Genomic DNA, 18,414 nt, shown 5'->3' with positions numbered 1-18,414 from the left:
CATCACTCGTGCTCATTCATGCCTTTATATACAGGAAGTAAAACATACGGCAGCAGGGCCGACGGGTTATCTAGTCGTCGTTATGACAAACAAGAGTGAAGAGAGTGAACGTGTCGCGGACCTCGAGCCGTTGCTGATGAGGACGCTCTCGCGGATGGTGAGCGTGCAGTAGTACCACACCAACAGGAAGTTGAACAGGGCGTCCAGGGCTCTGAAAACAAGAAGTTAAACACGACCATCAAACACACATCTGTCCATCCGGGGAGAGGGATCCTCCTCTGTTGCTCTCCTGAAGGTTTCTTCCCTTTTTTTTTTTTCCTGTGAAAGGTTATTTTTGGGGAGTTTTTCCTTATTCGATGTGAGGTCAAAGGTCAGGGATGTCGTGTGTGTGTACAGATTGTAAAGCCCTCTGAGGCAATTTTGTAATTTGTGATATTGGGCTATACAAAATAAATTGAATTGAACCAAAGTCACACGCAGAAAGAAAAAAAAAAGTCAGTCAACAAGTAAACCCCCCCCCCCATCGGATATGTAATGAAACCATTAGCTCTTTGGACCCGAAACAAGACGAGCAGACGGTGGAGGAAGAGAAAAAAATATATAAAAAATTCAGCTGTCACTTTAAATTTACTTACCAATAACTTATCGTTCATAAAAATGAAAATCGCAAAAGCTTTGGGGTCCTCCTCGAACCCCGGGACATTGTAAATAAATAAAAACTATGGTATCGTTCTAATTATACAGGCCTTTTAAAAAGATCCACAACCTCTAATACATCTATTTAAAAGGGAAAGATAAACAACAACACGTACCACGAGTTACCTTGTTGACCCGATAATAGGGTATTAATCAAATCGTTTTGTTTGGACATTTCCTTCGGTACAATAAATACTTAACTACGTCTCACCTGGAGCTGAACAAAACGCGACACGTGAAGGAGAACGCGAAGAGGAGGACCGTGAAGACCAGTTTGAACTTCTCGTATTCGTCTTTGTAGGCGAATCTGAAAGGATGAAAACGAGACGTTGACTTTTTTTTTTTTTTTTAGGGTCGTAAGAAGACGAACGTGAGACTTACTTTGACTGTTTGTTGAGGAGCGTTACGTTGACGTTTCCTAAAACCAGAGCGAGGTATAACCTAAAAAAAAAAACAACGACAAAAAACAGGGGAACAGGCAGACATCTTCCAATATATTCGGAATATATTCCAATAAAATGTGGGGCTTCATTAGCTGTATGTATTAGTATGCGAGTGCTACTTTGAACGATGTAATAAATACTGACGGTTAATATCACGGTTTCCTCCGTGTCGTCCATTGTAAAAAACGGAGTAAATCATATATTTATATATATATATATATATATGCGAATAAAAATCACACCCGTTCTTCTTTGGCAGAAACGCTTCCATTTCAGAGAAAGCGTCCGCTCTGTCTTTGATGAAGTCTTCCATTTCAGCGATGGCATCCACGTCCTCTGGATTCAATCTGGGATTCGGGTGATTTTCTTTGCATCTAAAAAAAAAAATTAAAAAAAATACATTACGACGTGGTTATAAAGACGGCACACGGGATTTCCATTTTTTTTTTTGGTTACTCAATACGCTTGGACAGCATATTCAGAAATGGAGAAAAAACAACAACAAAAAACACACGTCTACGGTACAATCTGCACGAGTTAACACGACTTTGATGACACTTTCCTCACTGGGAAGTTGATTCACCACAAAAAGAGTCACGGACAATCGTCATGGCGTCATGTGACGTACCCAGAGATTGAAAATGCACCCAACTCCGACTCAATGAATCGCTGTGCATGTCAATACGAACCCTTCTAGTGACGCGGTGAGCTCTTTCAGCTTCTTCCTCTGACGTGCGATGGCACCGGAGCAGCTGTCCTGCAGCTTCGTCACTTCCTCCAGTTTCTGTTTGTATAAGCGATGGCTGTCCTGCGGAGGTGGAGGAAAAAAAACAACAACAAAATAAAACAGAAATACACAAAAGTGCACAAAGATTCGGCCGGGTAGAGCAGTCAACATCTGTGTACAACAAGAGCGTCCTCAAATTTCAAGAACAAAAAACAGGGTCGGAGAAAGATTATGACCTTGTTTCAAAGAGATGAACCAATCCACGTCTATATTAGTTACTTCTATACGAGCACCAGATCAACTGGATACGATTCTTTTTAAACGTATTAAAGCGGGTTAATCTCTTCGTTTGAAAATCAACACGACATACTTATTATACTTACTCAATTCTTAGAACAGCCCCCCTCCCTCCCAAAAAAAAAGAGTGAATATGACCATTGCGCAATGATAAGGATGCAGCTTTTATCATATTTTTTTGGGGGGTTATGGTTTGTCTTTTGCCATCATTCAACACAGATTAAATCTCCCCCAATGATTTAATCCTGTCAGGGTTATGTGTGTTCATTATAACTGTTTTCGTTATGTTCATATAAAAAGGCTCATTGTTGTGAACGTGAAACTGAAGAAATAACTACCGTATCCTGGTCTGGGCTTTTTATTTATGCAATTGTATCATGAGTTGTATGAAGGGGGGGGGGGGGGGGCATCACCAATAGTGGGAGGGGGGTAGTTAACACTATACAGTATATATATATATATATATATATATATATATATATATATATATATATATATATATATATATATATGTCTATATGAGTATTGTGTATATATATGCATGTGCACACTATATATCAATCGTGTCCTCACTGTAACTTGTTTGATTTTTAATTCCTATCTGAAAAATGAAAATAATAAAAAAATATAAAATTAAAATAAAACACTAATTTGTTTTGTTTTTTTCCCACTCACGCACGTGACAAGCTGCTGCACATTTCGCTAGCTGCGTGTGGTCGTCGTGGTTAACGTGGAGGGGCTTTGACCCCCCCCAAAAATAATGGAGTAAATAAAAAGAAAAAGTACATTACCTCCCTCCGAAAATGTGAACGTCGTCACTAAGCCTACTTTATGTGTACTTTAACTTTTTTTTTTTTTCACGGTCCCGATCAGCTGATCGCCACCTCTGACCCTGACCCCACTCCCCGGGGACAGGGCGCCCTCCCCGGCGTGTGTAGCCGAGTATCGCCGCTGTTCGACCCACCTGAATCTGTTGGTAGCTCTTCTCTAAATCCTCCCATTCGCGTAAGCATTCCGTGTAACCCGTTGGACTGAACAACATCTTCCCCTCTCGTTAGAAAGAGAAACCCCTCCCGGTCCCGGTCCTGGGGCAACAGTTGCGCTGCTTGTCAAAGCCTTAACCAACGAAGAAGTGCGACTTCCGGTTGGTGCACTTCACGATAAAAGCCTGAGGTGTGAAATATTGTATGTTCCTATTTTTGAGGAGACTGTTCTTTTAGTTTACTTGTGTTTGAAAAGAAAGTTTTGAAAGTAACATTTATATATACGGTTGTGTACAATTTTGAAGTGCTTTGCATTTTACTTTTAATTTTCTGATACTTCTCTACAATTCTGAGGGAATTAGTGTACTTTTTACTCCACTACATTTTCTTTAAAAAAAAAAAAGAAAAAAAAAAGTATTACAAATTCAGATTATTTCAAAAAAAATATTGTCAACAAGTAAATTATGTTATAATACTAGGGATTAAGTGAGTTGTTTTCCAAAAAAATTTTTTTCTGGGAACCCAACAATGTTAAAAGTAGCCTGCATTTAACAGAACAATAAGAGCATCCGGGCTCCCTCGTGTGGTTCAAAAAGTGTACTGCAGATGTAAATGTTGAATTAAAAAGACTATAAATTCTGCAAAATATATCTTTCATGCGACCGGGCCCGTGTGTGGCCACACAGCAACATATAAATTAGGCCTAAAGTTGGCTTTAAATATCCTTCTTACATACAGTATATGGTTGTATCAACAAGTTTACAAAAAAAAAAATAAAACATTTCGATTATCATTTTTGTGCTTTTATTTTTTTAAGACCACGTAAAAACGTCCGTTTTTTTCCCTTTGAGTGCTGAATATTTTCTCTTCTATGCGAAACCCTGTTGTATTTTCATGGTTTTTGTCATATAACTCAAAACTCTGACTGCAGCACTCCATTATAGAAACAAAGGGTTGTATAATCGGTTCTCTCTCCCTCAAAGGGAACATTTCAGCACAATGTATTTCTCTTTTAGTGGCACGAGGGTTGTATTTTTAGAGCTGATGTGGCGTAACTCTAGAGGGTGAACCTTTACCCAATATTGTAAGCACCTCTAGCAGAGCCGTGTAAGGACTGGACAGCAGCTATCCGGAGAGTTATCCATAAATAACTTTGTTTATTAATACAAAAAAAGACGTTTGTAAAAAGTGAAGTACTAAATAACCCCACTAGGGGTCAATGTTCAATCTTCTGTCTTTTATTTAAAACTGATATTACCTTCAATCATTGGGTTTATGTGTGTCCTTGAGCAAGGCACTGAAACCCCCTCCCCCCCGAGTTGCAGCCCCACTGCTCCTTAATAACGAAGGATGGGTTCAAATGCAGAGAAGTGTACATTTCTTTTTCTTTCTTTCTTTATTACATCATCCGTTGTTTTAAAAATGAGGTCCAGAGATGTCCGTCACTTTCTTTCCCACGGTGTGAAGCTCCCAGTCAGACAGCTGCTGGAGAAACCCCGCGTTTGGTCTCACGTCGGGTTTACATTTGAGCACGTACTTCCAGGCCTCCTGAACAAAAAATAAGTCACACAAATAAAATGACATACTGCAAATACATATACATTATATATTCGCATATGCACGTGCTCCTTTTTTGTTGTTGTTGTTGTGATCAATAGCAATCTCAAGACATAATTAGCCGAGCTTAACTTTGACCATGGAAGCAGGGGGAAACATCCTTCAAACACCTCTAAAGCCTTTTTATTAAACATGCAGTTTTGTTATCGTTAAAATTGTCTCCATAATATGCTTTTACACCCCAGCCTATTTTTGTAGGATTCTGCTCGAAAAACATACCCAAACTAAAAAAGTGTGTATCTCCTCTACCACAAGGGCTATTTGAATAATGTTGGTGTTATAATAAAAGTAAGTAAACACTTGTGAAAATACTTCAGATGTGTAAATATCAGCCTATATGTTACTAGTTAAGATTAAATGAAGATGGCAGACAGCACAAAGTTTGCCTTGTAAAAAACACTTATTAATATTATGATTATCTTTTTGGAATAATGCAGCTAGTAGTTTTTTCTTCTCCTCAGCATCCTATTTTTTACTATTGTGTGAGTTGTGTTTGGAGCGTTTGAAAACGGCTTACTAATTATTGTAGCTTACGTTCTGCTGTTTAATTTGATGTGAAACATCACGATATTATGTTATCATTAACTTTATGGTTTTACCTGAAAACCCAGAGTGTCCTAATTCAGGACCCTAATTTGGGGACTGTGGGGTGTAAAAGTATAAGAAATACAAATTGTTGTTTTTTTACATTGACGTTCACGCTGTAAACAAACACAAAAAATGCTGACTGGTTGCATGTCGGAAGGCTTGGAAAAAACATTCTGCCTTCTTATTCTGATTTTAGAACAAAAGCAGAGTGTAATAACAATGCTCACAGTGGAACCAGGACTACAAGTTGCACGGCACTTTTCTGCATTTTGCACACACACACACACACACACACACACACACACACACACACACACACACTGACACCAAGCTGAAGGAACCCCACTCGCCTCCAGTGTGTGTTTGAGGCGGTGCATGAGGAAGGCGACGGCGACCGCAGCGCAGCGGCTTCGGCCGCGCCCGGAAACTATCAGGACACGAGAGCCCACGTCGACGTGTGAATCTGAAACCAAGAGGACGGTAGTAGCACGCCACATTTATGACTAGCAAATTACACATTAGTTATTTATTCATTAAGTTATTGCCCTGCTCTGATTAAGTTTTGCTCCACAAAAAGTTGTTTAAATTGAGGCGGCACAATGCATTTTAGTTTTTAGATCTACTGAGAACCTTTACACTTAAAAGCACCCATATACGTTGTTGTTTACATGCCCTGTTGTTTTTGTATTCACTGGCTCTGAGAGCAACAGAATGTCATTCTATTAAACTGTATTCTTTTTACGGTTGAAATGACAAAACACACTTATGTTCGAACAAGCTCATATAATGTGGAATTTAGACGGCAACATCTTAAATAAGTTGCTTTTCCTAAATCCCTGAATCTAATGTTGCATCCCCCCTCCCCCTTGATTAAAATTAAAAATGTTATACATTTAGATTTCAACATCAAATTAACTACTTGCTGCTACAAATATCTGCGTGTAATACAGATTGTAGAATAAAGTAAACCCCACATTTCTGTCAGCTGTATTGTCTTCATATTCAAAAGTCACATTTCTGAATGCAGTGAGTGATATAATATATATATGTATGTAAATATAAAATACATGCAGGAGTTTAACCTGAACTGAAACACCCTGCCACACTTGATTCATAGATTTCCATGCTTCTATATACAAAACCCTAAATACTTGGTAGTAATTGAATTTAGGTAAAGCGCAACTTACCAATAAGGCTGCAAATCATTTCAAGACTTGAAAATAAATCGGCCGCCACCGAGTCAGCCACAGGGACGTGAGCGACGACGTGGTTCCCCTGCGTGGATCTACAGTCCCAAAGGAAACTCAGAACCAATTCAACAGCCACGACGGTCTTAACGATACCTTCAAACATCCGATCCCGTCTTACTCCAGAGTGTTACTCTCCGAGAGGCTGATGACGGCGAAGACTTTCAGGTCTTTGAGGATGCCGGAGTCCATGGCGTGTTTCTCGTCACCCATGTACAGCAGGGTTGCTATGATCTCCACTGGAAAGGTCTTCATGTTTTCCAGTTCCTGAGAGCCGCAAGAAACACATTAAATTGTATCAAGATCAAATTGAATCCTTATTGGAGAGAAAAAAACAAACAAAAATAGCCGCCATATAGTCAAAAAAAACCAAACGTAGAAATATGTAACAGTGTGAAGGGGTGTGAGAGAAATGTTATACTATTCTCTATATGGTCCACCCCGTACAGTCTTACCGTGATGGTGTAGAGGATTTTCTCAGTCCTTAAAAAAGGGTACAGAGCCGAGAACCTCTGAAAGCCTCCCGTGACTACGTGGACCGGGTAGAGGCTCTCTTTGGCCAGTTCCTGGGCACATTGAACCGCTCTGTCTGCAATCACGGTCACAAGCAAACTGATGAACACCAATTTACACATGAAATGCACATTGGAAACACTGCCTGAAGAGAACTACACTAACTTTATTATGCCAGAACAGTTTATATATATATATATATATATATGCCCCAGTGCTACTTTGTATAGCCAGTTACCTTGTTTGTGTAAGACGCTTGTGTCGCTGTCATATACCACCACATGCTGCATACTGTCAACCTCCACAGCCTCTGGCAAGAAAAACGTCCCCTTTGAATCCTGGAAAGAGGCAAAAAAATAAATAAATGAAGCTACTCTGTGAATGGTAATGCTAGCGTACGCTCGTTTGAACCAGACTCCTTTCAACATTTTTACAGCAACCAACCTATCGCCCCGATTACACCTATTTGTACCAATCAGACAGTGAATCCCAAAAATGGTGGATTACAATGACCTCCCTACCATTTTGGCATTTTTCGCTGTGATGACGTGACTCATTCTGTAGTCGTGGGTTTCTCGAGCGTCTAAAAAGGAGACGCACACAATACACAAGTGGAAAACAACTCAAGGTAACTTGAATTACAGCGAAAAAAAATCCCACTCATATCGAGTGTTCTCACCAATCAAACAGAGGTAATTGATCTCTGCCAGCTTTGACACACGGCTGCACCGGTTGAGGAGATTGAAGAGCTCGAATGGCTCACACATCTTGATTTCAGCCATCGCGGAACAAGATAGAAGGAACAATTAGCCAGAAACTAAAAAGTTTTCAATCGTCAGCTAACATCTTTTATTTGAGCACGTTGAGTTGTTTTCAAAGAGCATGCCCGCTATGTTTGGGCTCGGTTGCTAAGCACCGAGTCCCTTCCCTCATTGGTGGCTGGTGATGATGTGGATTTCTTAAAGTCACAAGTACTCATTTCTCGACAATGTAAATAACTCGTTCATTTTTCATACCCACATTGTTACATTTGATACTTATTGTTCAGTATTACACATACTGGATAATTTGACCCAGTCCAAGAGCAAAAACTCCCCCAAAATCCTGATAGCGGACAGAAATTGGGAAGAAACTGAATTGCCTCTGGAAAGGCAATTCAAAGAGAGATCCCTTCTCCTCCCGTTGCTCACGTTCTCCTTCCTGGCCAAAGAGGGAGCAGCATGAGTATTTAAATGACACGTATGCATGGGATTGGATGATAGTAATATAATAATTCCCCCTAAAAATATTATTAATCCAAGGTATCTCGAATAGATAGACATAATAATACGTTGGTCTTGAAGTTTGCAGCATCGACCAGCTGTTTCTGAATGATCTGACAGACCAAAAGAGAGAGATGAAGGATCAGAGAGGAGGTTTTCATGGCTGTGACTCTGAGCTGACGACAACTGCAAGTTACAAAGTTTCTAAAATCCATCTTTAAGCCAAGGCACTGAAATACACAAGATATTTTCCGTATATTCTGTAATAACCTCATGTGTTTATTTTCTCCTCCAAATAAGTTTAGGGGACATGGAGCTTTGTCTAAAACCTGTTTGTCTGCCTAAACTACATTTTCTTAATCCTTTAGAGCAATTACTTTGGCTTCCTGGTTGGCAATGTTGTTCTGTCTGTCTGACAGCATTTTTTGAAACCCATAAAATCCACATTGCTTTTTTAAATTTTTTTTTTTATATAAGGGACATTTTTGTTTCAGATTGAGCTCTTGTCTGTAACCATTTTCAACTTGATGGCCTTACTTTTTGCCCCAAACAACATGAAACAGGAAATGCATCACAAAATGTCATAAAGTAGTGTTTTCATTCTTTTTTTCTTCTTCTTTTACATTAACTAAGCGGCAGAGAGCATGTCAAATAAACACGTTTCCCCCTACTAGTGGGGTCTGATGGTCGTTAGCTAGTTGGGTCAGTTGGTCATTTTTCCTTTGAGTGACAATTGAGTCCACGACACTGTCTTGAAAATTAGCAGCCAGTTTCTTATGGATATTCATGGTCCCCAGACAATTAATCTAGTTTCATGTTTTAGAGAGGCCCTGATCTTTCCTCTTGAACCAAAATGTCAGATGTACACAGGGGAGAAAAAAAATCCTAATGGGCCGATTGCCATGATATATTTACAGAGTACATTCATGTTTCCAAGAGGATACCCTTTTTAAAAAATGTTTACTACCCATCGGCTCTTCTCTGGAACCATTCAATTGTACGTCACAAGTCCAGCCCGAAAGACGAGCGAAATCAAGTGTCCTTCAACGACAATGATGCACTCATGTAGAAAGGTGATGAACACTGACTATTGTTCTGTTAATTAACATATCAGTTATCATTGCATTAAACAAAACAGACATCCAGACACACACACACACACACACACACTGTTGTCCTGCATCTACATGGCGTTTGAGAACAACATGTACTCAGTCCCAGCAGAGCGTGAATGAATGACTGTGTTCTCTGTGCTGCCCGGAGTCACAGATCATGCTGGTCGTCTGGGAGGAAAACAGAGCGTTAGACCCAAGATGAAGGCAGAGAAGGAGGCTCCTTCAAAAGCTAAAATAATATCCCAGATTTTAATGCTCATGTGTCTCGGTTCCTTCGATTCAGGTATGTCACATTTTCTGCTTTAGGATTTGCTTACGGGTTGCCTAACATCGGTCACTTGCAAGTTCATGTGTTTTTGGAAAGGTTTAAGTTTGTCATAGTTTACATTGTAGCAAATGAGAAGCTTGTTTTTTTCATTTGTTTGTTGTTTGTTGTCAGAATTAGGGAATCAAAAAACAAATTTTAGTAATGCAGTGTGAATCAACACCAACTTGCTGGATGAAGCAGTTCGGAGGGTCCTTCTTATGTAACTGAACGCTGACATTTTATGTATTATTTATTTATGCTGTTCTTTCACAAAACCAGCTGGATTCAGGAAGAAAAAAAAAGGAGCCAACTGGATTTTGATTTTAAAGTTGCATAATTATTACGACTATAAATGAAACATGGAGAGGGTTTTGACGCAATATGTTATGACCAGAGGTTTGTGGTTATGTTTGCAGTGCTACGCATAATATTGTATCGTCTTTAATGTCAGTTAAATTGACGACTCTTCAAGCTGCAAACTGATCATTATGGACGTCACAAAAGGCAGTATTTGTTGTTGGGGTATTGGATTGCATTAAACTGTCTGGGTGAGCCCACCCTTTGTGAGTAATACAGTAATTGTGCCTTCAGGCTGAACCAATATTTCCAGCCATTCAGTAACTTTCAGCTGTGGCTGCATCTCATCACTGCCCTGCTATTGTTGTGACTGGCAGAGTTACTGAGTTGTTCTGTTTCTGCAAAAGCTAGCATGGCATCTGGACTGCTCCCAGTGTTCTTTTCATGAACTGCCAAGAAGGACATTCGAAACAAACAATCCCCACTTTTGTTGACACACGCTGGCCCATCCCAAGAACTGACAGCCGTTCCCATGGTAATGTAGATCCGCCACGCAGACTGGATTCAGTATACAGCAGAGATGGGGCGTGATGCCCACACGAGCCTTCAGCTACGCGCTGTATCAATTACTGTAAAAAAATAATTCCCATCTCGCCTGTGTGCAAGAACTGTCGCTTGTTCATAAAGCTGTTGCAATACAAAGCGGTTTCCCTAAAATTTATATATTGAAATATTATGATTCCACTGTATACAACGTACTTATGTCCATCTAACATTCAGTGTCAATGCAGGAAGTTTAGGATCCTGTAGCAAGCGATCAGGGTGCAGGGCGGACGTGTGACTCATCTGAACTCATAACAGGAGATCAAATGTGCATCACACCGAGGACCGACAATGCATGATTTTTTTCTTTTTTACATAAATAAATAAATATTTTTATTTTTTGTCCACTTTCGCTCATTTGTTTTGAGAAACTAAACGAGATGACTTGAGGTTGAAATAATATCAAAATATATATACATTAATTTCCTTTAAGCTGGACTGTAAATAATCTTTGTTTCTCTGCAGGTGGGGTACTGGCAGTGAATATGACCATCCCCAACACTCTCATTAGAGGTGCAGTAGGGGGGGAGGCCCTGCTGTCCGTCAGCTATAGTAGCTTCAGCCTTGACCTGCCGGTCATCAAGTGGCAGCTCAAGAGAGAAAAGTCTGTCACCGTCGTCCAGTCCATTGGAACCGACATCATTGGGACCTTGAGGCCCGAGTATCGCGACCGCATCCTGGTATTTGAAAATGGGACTCTGCTTCTCCACAACCTCCGACTCTCTGATGACGGAACGTATGACGTGGAGATCTCCATCACAGATGACACCTTCACAGGAGAGGGCAGCATCACGCTCACTGTGGATGGTAAGAAAACAAGCTCTGTTGCTTGTGACTTGTGAAACGAATGTTAACGGTAAAAATCTCACCAATTTCTTTTTTGGTGTGAACCCCCCCAAAAAAAATAGGTCCGTCTTTGACGAAGACTCAAATCCAATTTAAGTCCCAGTTGAGTCGAGGAAGGATGATGCCAGCTTCCAGAGATTTGTCTTAGTTTAAGACCCCAGATTACCTGGGTGGATGCTAAGTACCAAGTACTCACCATTTCACTTTTGCTGAGTGTGAGTAAAGAGGACAAGGACATGTTTAGCCAAGACAGGATCCAGGGAAAGCTGCGAACGTGGATTCAACGAGAGTGAATTTATGATTTACTGTCCTATGGCTCAAAAACACACAACTTAACATGATGGAATGTTCTATTAAAACATTGTAGGCTACAAACTTTGAAAAAGTCAGCCAACTTACTTGACACATTTTAAGGCCTTACAGAACCACAGAGGCGATGCTCATTGTAGCACCTGGTTAAATGGAGTGCAAGGAGCGTAGGAAGTGGTAGGTCTGACAATGAATGTCTCACCATCACAGCAGCAGGTGGTAGAAATGCTGCGGCACACTTTTGGTTTATTTTTTTCTAAACTTTTTAATTGATGGCGGACGCAACGTTACCGTTTCTAACCGCACATTCTCACGCCCAACTCGTCGAATGCAGCCGCCTCCTTTTAAAACTACATGGTGAAGTTTAGGTCACAAACGTATTTGGCTAGGCTGAGAAAAAGGTTGTGTTAACTGCCGTTAGTAAACTACGGAAGTTACGTAACAAAACTACAGTAAAAGAAGTCAACGTTGACTTTGTTTCACACGCGACAATCTTGTGCTTGTTTTGGAGCGCATCCGTTATGAACAATAAAAGGTTTGAGGCAACAAGAGCTGTTATGTGAGCGCTAGCTTGCAGTACAGTTAACTAGCACTAGCTTGCAGTACAGTTAGGTAGCACTAGCTTGCAGTACAGTTATGTAGCACTAGCTTGCAGTACAGTTAGGTAACACTAGCTTGCAGTACAGTTAACTAGCACTAGCTTGCAGTACAGTTAGGTAGCACTAGCTTGCAGTACAGTTATGTAGCACTAGCTTGCAGTACAGTTAGGTAACACTAGCTTGCAGTACAGTTAGGTAGTACTAGCTTGCAGTACAGTTTGGTAACGCTAGCTTGCAGTACAGTTTGGTAACACTAGCTTGCAGTACAGTTAGCTAGCACTAGCTTGTAGTACAGTTAGGTAATGCTAGCTTGCAGTACAGTTAGCTAGCACTAGCTTGCAGTACAGTTAGCTAGCACTAGCTTGTAGTACAGTTAGGTAACGCTAGCTTGCAGTACAGTTAGGTAATGCTAGCTTGCAGTACAGTTAGGTAGCATTAGCTTGCAGTACAGTTAGGTAACACTAGCTTGCAGTACAGTTAGCTAGCACTAGCTTGTAGTACAGTTAGGTAATGCTAGCTTGCAGTACAGTTAGCTAGCACTAGCTTGCAGTACAGTTAGCTAGCACTAGCTTGTAGTACAGTTAGGTAACGCTAGCTTGCAGTACAGTTAGGTAATGCTAGCTTGCAGTACAGTTAGCTAGCACTAGCTTGCAGTACAGTTAGGTAGCATTAGCTTGCAGTACAGTTAGGTAACGCTAGCTTGCAGTACAGTTAGGTAGCACTAGCTTGCAGTACAGTTAGCTAGCATTAGCTTGCAGTACAGTTAGACTGAGGTGACCACTGTGATTTGGTGGAGGAGTGCAGGCCCGTCCTAACCAAATAAGTCTAGAGGGCATGGGGAACTTTTTTACTGCGTGTGTATTGTCAGTCAACATTTTGAAAAAATACATTACCTTTGGGACCAGTAGGCTATGTAGCATTTAGAGTGTATTAACTTGAAAATAAGGACTGTTGTGTTTTCAGGGCGATGACAGATGTTCAAGTTAAACCTCATCAAGCGGTCATGTGTCACACAACATGTTGACCAAGAGACTACTTACAAGAAATAAATAGTAAAAATGAGTGCAAACTTATAATTGTAACAAACTCACACATATACTCAATACAAATGAAAATGAAATAATGAATAAATGTCAATGATAGTGAAAATATCAAAAATATGTGCTAACATATAGCTTACCGTAAAACGCACACATAATGGAAAGAGATGAGAGACGTTCAATCAAAAACTAAAATACTTAAGGGTAATCTGATAGAAAATATGCGACTATGTGAATAAACAATGTGAAAATACTCATAATGGATCACCCTGAAAACTACTTCTCTAAAGACAACAAATATAATGTCAGATTCCATGAAAAGGGTATAATGATGGTATAAAAATACATAATATAGTGAAAGTATCCGACATAGAAACTACATGTAGAAACAAGTTGAGAAGCTAATGAAAGGGGGAGAAGTCAATTTCTTTGTAAGGGTGGGGGTACTGAGCCAAATTGTTTCCCATGTTAAAGAGACCCTTTAGTCTATCAGCACCCCTTGCGTTTGACAATACGTTTCCTGCTCTTTTGTGTCTATTTACATATTAAATCTACTGTCGCATTCATCCAGAGTCGATATCCAGGCCCTATATCCACATGGAAGCTTCATCGGTACTGGAGCGCAGCGAAAACGTCATCCTCAACTGCTCCCATGAGAATGGAACCAGGACCGCGTACAGGTGGTTCAAAGGTGGACAGCCACTGACCAATGTGACGAGGTTCACGTTGTCACCTGACCAGAAGCTCTTGACCATCGCGCGGGTGTTGATGGCAGACGACGACATCTACAGCTGCGCAGTGGAGAATCCTCTGGGCATTATGACAAGCCTGCCAATCAGACTGACCGTCTACAGTAAGTGACACTAGACAACGAGTGTTAAACACGTCACGCTCGACGCAGTGAAATGCATGAAGCACACATTTTGAAGTGTTACTGGAAGCCAATCTATCCAACATTTCATGTTTTATCAACAACTTGATGCTGTCTGAAATTCAAAATGATAATTATCATTTATTATTAAAAAAAGGCTAGTGGCCTCTGATAATGTTACAGGTTTGGGACAACAGACAAGGCTTGAGTATGCATGGCTTGTAAGAGGGAACACATTTATACGTAAATTAAATGACGACAGGCAACAAAACGTCAACCCTTTTACTATCGCAGGACATACTTCTTGGCAATCCAATGACTAGTTGTTTTAGAACTTTCACTCAAAGTTACGAAATGTTAAAAAGGTATAAAATTGTTAAAAAGAAATGTCGGTTGATGTTTGTAAACAGGCATTCAAATGCATGCCCTGAGAAAACAAACTAGCTACCGAGTGAATGAAGAGAGGGAGCGGCAATAGTGAGAACAAGGCAGTGAATAAGAGAAATAAAAAATATTTTCTGAATAGATTTTTTGAATAGAATAAAAGCACAAAGACACTCGTTGCCGATGCCGAGAAACGTCCCGAATACAGCAACATAAGAGAAGATGCAGGCAGTGACTGGGTCTCTGCAGACACCGCCACACGCACACTTCCAGTTGGAGATGATTGAGAGGGATTATTTTTGTATTAGTGGATACATTTCTGCATATTATACTTTTTAACCTGGTTGGTGTTGCAAGAGGCAAAGTCATGGTATCGCCAAATTGAGCTAGATTATTGTCTGGGGCACCATGAATCAAATAGATGTGGACATATTTAACAGGATACGTGAATAATTTCCTCAGCAGGTGAACTCTAGAGGAAAATTCAGGGGGATCGCCAAAGTCGTCAGGATTCAGTCTATGGGCACCCTGGATATTTGGTGCTAAGTTTCATGAAAATCCATCCAAAAGTTTTATAGATATTTTTAGTCTGGACCAAAGTGGCGGACCACCCATCCCTGGAGCTATGCCACTAGCATGTCTAAAAGTAGCTTTATGCTCAGATATTCAACAATCATAATCTATAAAATACTTTTTTGTATGTTTCCGTATTCTGAAACTGTAATTTTGCATATCCTACCAGGAAGAAGTTCCCTCTATATCATCCTTTCCACTGGGGGCATATTCTTCCTCATCACCTTGGTGACAGTATGTGCCTGCTGGACGCCTTCCAAAAAGTAGGAATTGCTAACACCCTACACTGCACTGATTTTTAAGAAAGACAAAGTTTGGAGTCCAAATAGACACGATCACATAACATAAATGCATTGAATCCCTTTTGTCTTAGGCGAAGACATCCAGCTACAAAGCCTCTCTCCAGCATTTATGACCCATTTGATTGCTCGCCAATCAATCAAACAGGTATAGTTATACTGAATAAATATCCCACTGTGATGACGGTCAATAACAATGCAAAATTAGGCGATGCGTCTAAATGTTTTATGCTTTGCCACAGCTGATGTGCTTCCAAAAAGGACCGAGCATAATGGAGTAAATGCTGTAACTTCCCTTTACATCCTGCAGCAAAAGGTATCTCTCTTATCATCGCTATGATCTTATCAAAATGCTGTGGCTAATAAAAGGAAGCAAGACACACATCTGCACTATTTAAAAAAAACTTAAGACGTAAATTAGATTACAATTGCCGGCTTTTGAAATATAAGGTTGAGTGGACCATGGAGTGATTATAAAAAACTGGACAATTGTTTGGCAGAGAATGGATTTGGCCTGAATTTGTCCCGTTTTGCAGGATCCCTCAATGGATGACTCTTCCAGCAACAGCATTGGATCTCCTTCTGAACTTGACAACCCTCCGTGCTACACCAGTTACCCCAACTACACCGAATCTTTCACCCAGTCTAATGGGTCCCCTGCCCACTCGTCCCACAGGTATACCTGAAAGCCCGTCAGCTAAATCGCTCCACACGCAGCAGGTGGGAGGTCAGTCCCGTATGCTGCTCCTGACACTGGGTGGCAACTTCTTGCGCATCGGCCCGGAGTTTAGGAGAGATCGCTTTTTAGGATCTGGGGTTTTACAATAATGTAATTACTGCCTGTTGATATGATTTTATTAAAAGTAAACTGTAACTTAAATATAGGTTGCTTTTAAAGTCAGCCTTTAAAAGTACTATAAAGGCTGTGTGACAGACAAGTTGAAGTCTCTATTTGAGTTTACCACTAACCACCATTGTTGTTGTTGGTTACTGGAACTACAAAATCAAACATTTGGAACGGGCAAAGAGTCGGCATGAAGCTGAGGTGGGTTAAGAAAGGTGCAACTATACATTGATAATGATACTGTTCTTATGCTCAATTCAAAATCACCAAACATGGTTTTTTTTTTTTTTTAAGATTAAGAAATTACAGATAAAGTGGTTTTAAGGAAAAATAAATCCTGAGAAATGCTACTTTATGTGTGATGTTGTCTCTAGTGTTGATGACAAATTTTGTGAAATAATGTAAATTCCTATTTTAGTTATACTAGATGATTTAATAGCATTTGTAGCAGGCAGATAGAGAAAAGCCCAGTTGTTGGAGGGTATTTCAATTTTATACTTAAATAAAATTTTAAACATTTCTTAGGTTTCTTGTAATATTTACTCGGTGCTATTTGAGTCTTTACGTAATGTGGGTCATAATGTATTTTCTTCCTTTTTTATTTTGTGCCAACTCAACAGCCACTCAATTTACTCCTACGATACATAATTCTAATTAGACTTCGTCGTCCGTGGACTGGCTTTACATAAAAAATCAGATCTACGTCACTTTCCAAAGTGTGTACAAAGGTCTGGAAAGTTTGGAACAGCGTTGAATTGCGCTGGTAGCGGAGGCAAGCTAGGCGGCTCTACCCCAAGTTTTTTTTATACTGGGGAATTAGCTCAAATGGTAGATCGATGCCCGCATTCTCCAAGTGACTTTGGTTTCTTATGTGCAAATCATGAGTGGAAAAAGAAAATTGTATTAAATAACTCAATGCAACTTCTTGCACCGGTTGAAATGGAGCTATAGCGCAAGTTCAGACAGGAAGACCATACCCCTCAACCCGCCATTTATTCCTCATATGTCTGCCAATCATTCCTCACGCATGCTCACTCATTGTTTATTTGCTGTCATCGTTCTGCGCAGATCAGCTGATACCCTCTATCCAATAAACACACGGAAATAATGAAATGGTTAGCCAATCATCTTGCTGCTGTCTCGTTTAAATATGACTGTCTCTCTACCTTCAGTTCATTCATGCTGCTTTTACACACAATTAATGCGGCTGCTATCCGTGTTCTCCATTAGCCAGCGTCTGCGTGCTCATAACGAACCGGCAAACGTCCATTTTTCCTTTTTCCAGCCTCGTTCCAGAGCCAGCGACGTCCAGTCACCAGCAGAGGAGAAAGCACCTCCTCCCAATCGTTTTCCCCGCGGGCATTTTCACCGGGTACTCCGGGTCACTCCGCGCCGGTAACAAACCGATCGGCACCATGCAGCATCCGGCTAAACTCCGGCAACCATCCATGCACGCACTAGGGCGGATATCCTCAAACTCCTGCCGCAACAGCATTTCCCGCGGCCCGGCTTGTGCCAGCGGCCCCGCGCGCTCCGCATTCATTTCAATTCAAGCATTCATCATTCAAGGTAAATACATCAATCAGCACGTCGCACCCGGATCTTCTCCTCGATCATATAAATGTGGTCAGACGCTAGTTTTAGCCGCTGCCCAGACCGTAACAATCTCTCGGTTCGACAGGTGAAACATTACCGTAAATCCCGTAATAGCGGCGAGCCCCAAATCTCTCTCCTATAAAGGCATCTACAAGGCCGGTCCCGGATCAGGGTTACTAGAGTCACATTTAATCCTTCTGGCCGCCAGGTAAAAAAAAAAAGGCACTTACTTACCTACCGCGGGCGATTTACCACTAAAAACCACCATACAAAACGGCCTTGACTTGCGGCATCATGGCAAACAGATCGGGCAAGTGGTGTTACATAGTCATATCTGGTAAGTAGCGCTATATCCATT

At 40.6% G+C, this 18,414-nt stretch overlaps 3 protein-coding genes across 4 annotated transcripts in view; 1 reads left to right on the top strand and 2 right to left on the bottom strand.

Moving 5' to 3' along the window:
- tmem120a (transmembrane protein 120A) overlaps positions 1-3,294 on the bottom strand; it is a 5,991-nt gene extending 2,697 nt beyond the window's left edge. For both annotated transcript variants that reach the window (XM_034550965.1, XM_034550966.1), the window contains exons 1-6: positions 3,128-3,294; positions 1,829-1,947; positions 1,382-1,513; positions 1,078-1,137; positions 908-1,003; positions 122-211 (exon numbers count right to left, since the gene is read on the bottom strand). In XM_034550965.1, the coding sequence (XP_034406856.1) occupies positions 122-211; positions 908-1,003; positions 1,078-1,137; positions 1,382-1,513; positions 1,829-1,947; positions 3,128-3,205 (575 nt within the window). In that variant the 5' untranslated portion in view covers positions 3,206-3,294. The remainder of the gene's footprint in view (positions 1-121; positions 212-907; positions 1,004-1,077; positions 1,138-1,381; positions 1,514-1,828; positions 1,948-3,127) is intronic.
- Positions 3,295-4,562: 1,268 nt separating this feature from the next.
- styxl1 (serine/threonine/tyrosine interacting-like 1) lies at positions 4,563-7,935 on the bottom strand. Its single transcript, XM_034550764.1, has 8 exons — positions 7,791-7,935; positions 7,633-7,694; positions 7,350-7,449; positions 7,054-7,187; positions 6,720-6,865; positions 6,539-6,636; positions 5,702-5,814; positions 4,563-4,694 (listed from the first exon to the last, which is right to left on the bottom strand). The coding sequence occupies exons 1-8, from the start codon at positions 7,891-7,893 to the stop codon at positions 4,563-4,565; spliced, it is 888 nt and encodes a 295-aa protein (XP_034406655.1). The 5' UTR covers positions 7,894-7,935.
- Positions 7,936-9,686: 1,751 nt separating this feature from the next.
- On the top strand, positions 9,687-18,145 carry LOC117742806 (hepatocyte cell adhesion molecule-like). Its single transcript, XM_034550444.1, has 8 exons — positions 9,687-9,771; positions 11,161-11,502; positions 14,061-14,342; positions 15,487-15,580; positions 15,691-15,764; positions 15,859-15,932; positions 16,153-16,292; positions 17,746-18,145. Exons 1-8 carry the CDS (start codon positions 9,687-9,689, stop codon positions 18,143-18,145), a joined length of 1,491 nt encoding a protein of 496 aa, XP_034406335.1.
- Positions 18,146-18,414: the final 269 nt, after the last annotated feature.

The sequence above is a fragment of the Cyclopterus lumpus genome, chromosome 14 (assembly GCF_009769545.1).
Source record: "Cyclopterus lumpus isolate fCycLum1 chromosome 14, fCycLum1.pri, whole genome shotgun sequence".
Classification (NCBI taxonomy): Eukaryota; Metazoa; Chordata; class Actinopteri; order Perciformes; family Cyclopteridae; genus Cyclopterus; species Cyclopterus lumpus.
Note: the sequence above shows the minus strand (reverse complement) of the source record. Positions and strands in the feature narration are given on the sequence as shown.

Coding starts and splice junctions, on each gene's coding strand:
- LOC117742806 (XM_034550444.1), top strand. CDS start 9,687: ATGAAGGCAGAGAAGGAGGCTCCTTCAAAAGCTAAAATAATATCCCAG. Junction 11,503..14,060: donor CATCACGCTCACTGTGGATG/GTAAGAAAACAA, acceptor GCATTCATCCAG/AGTCGATATCCAGGCCCTAT. Junction 15,581..15,690: donor TGCTGGACGCCTTCCAAAAA/GTAGGAATTGCT, acceptor CTTTTGTCTTAG/GCGAAGACATCCAGCTACAA.
- styxl1 (XM_034550764.1), bottom strand. CDS start 7,893: ATGGCTGAAATCAAGATGTGTGAGCCATTCGAGCTCTTCAATCTCCTC. Junction 7,188..7,349: donor AAGCGTCTTACACAAACAAG/GTAACTGGCTAT, acceptor CCGTGATTGCAG/ACAGAGCGGTTCAATGTGCC. Junction 4,695..5,701: donor GCCTCAAACACACACTGGAG/GCGAGTGGGGTT, acceptor TTTTTTGTTCAG/GAGGCCTGGAAGTACGTGCT.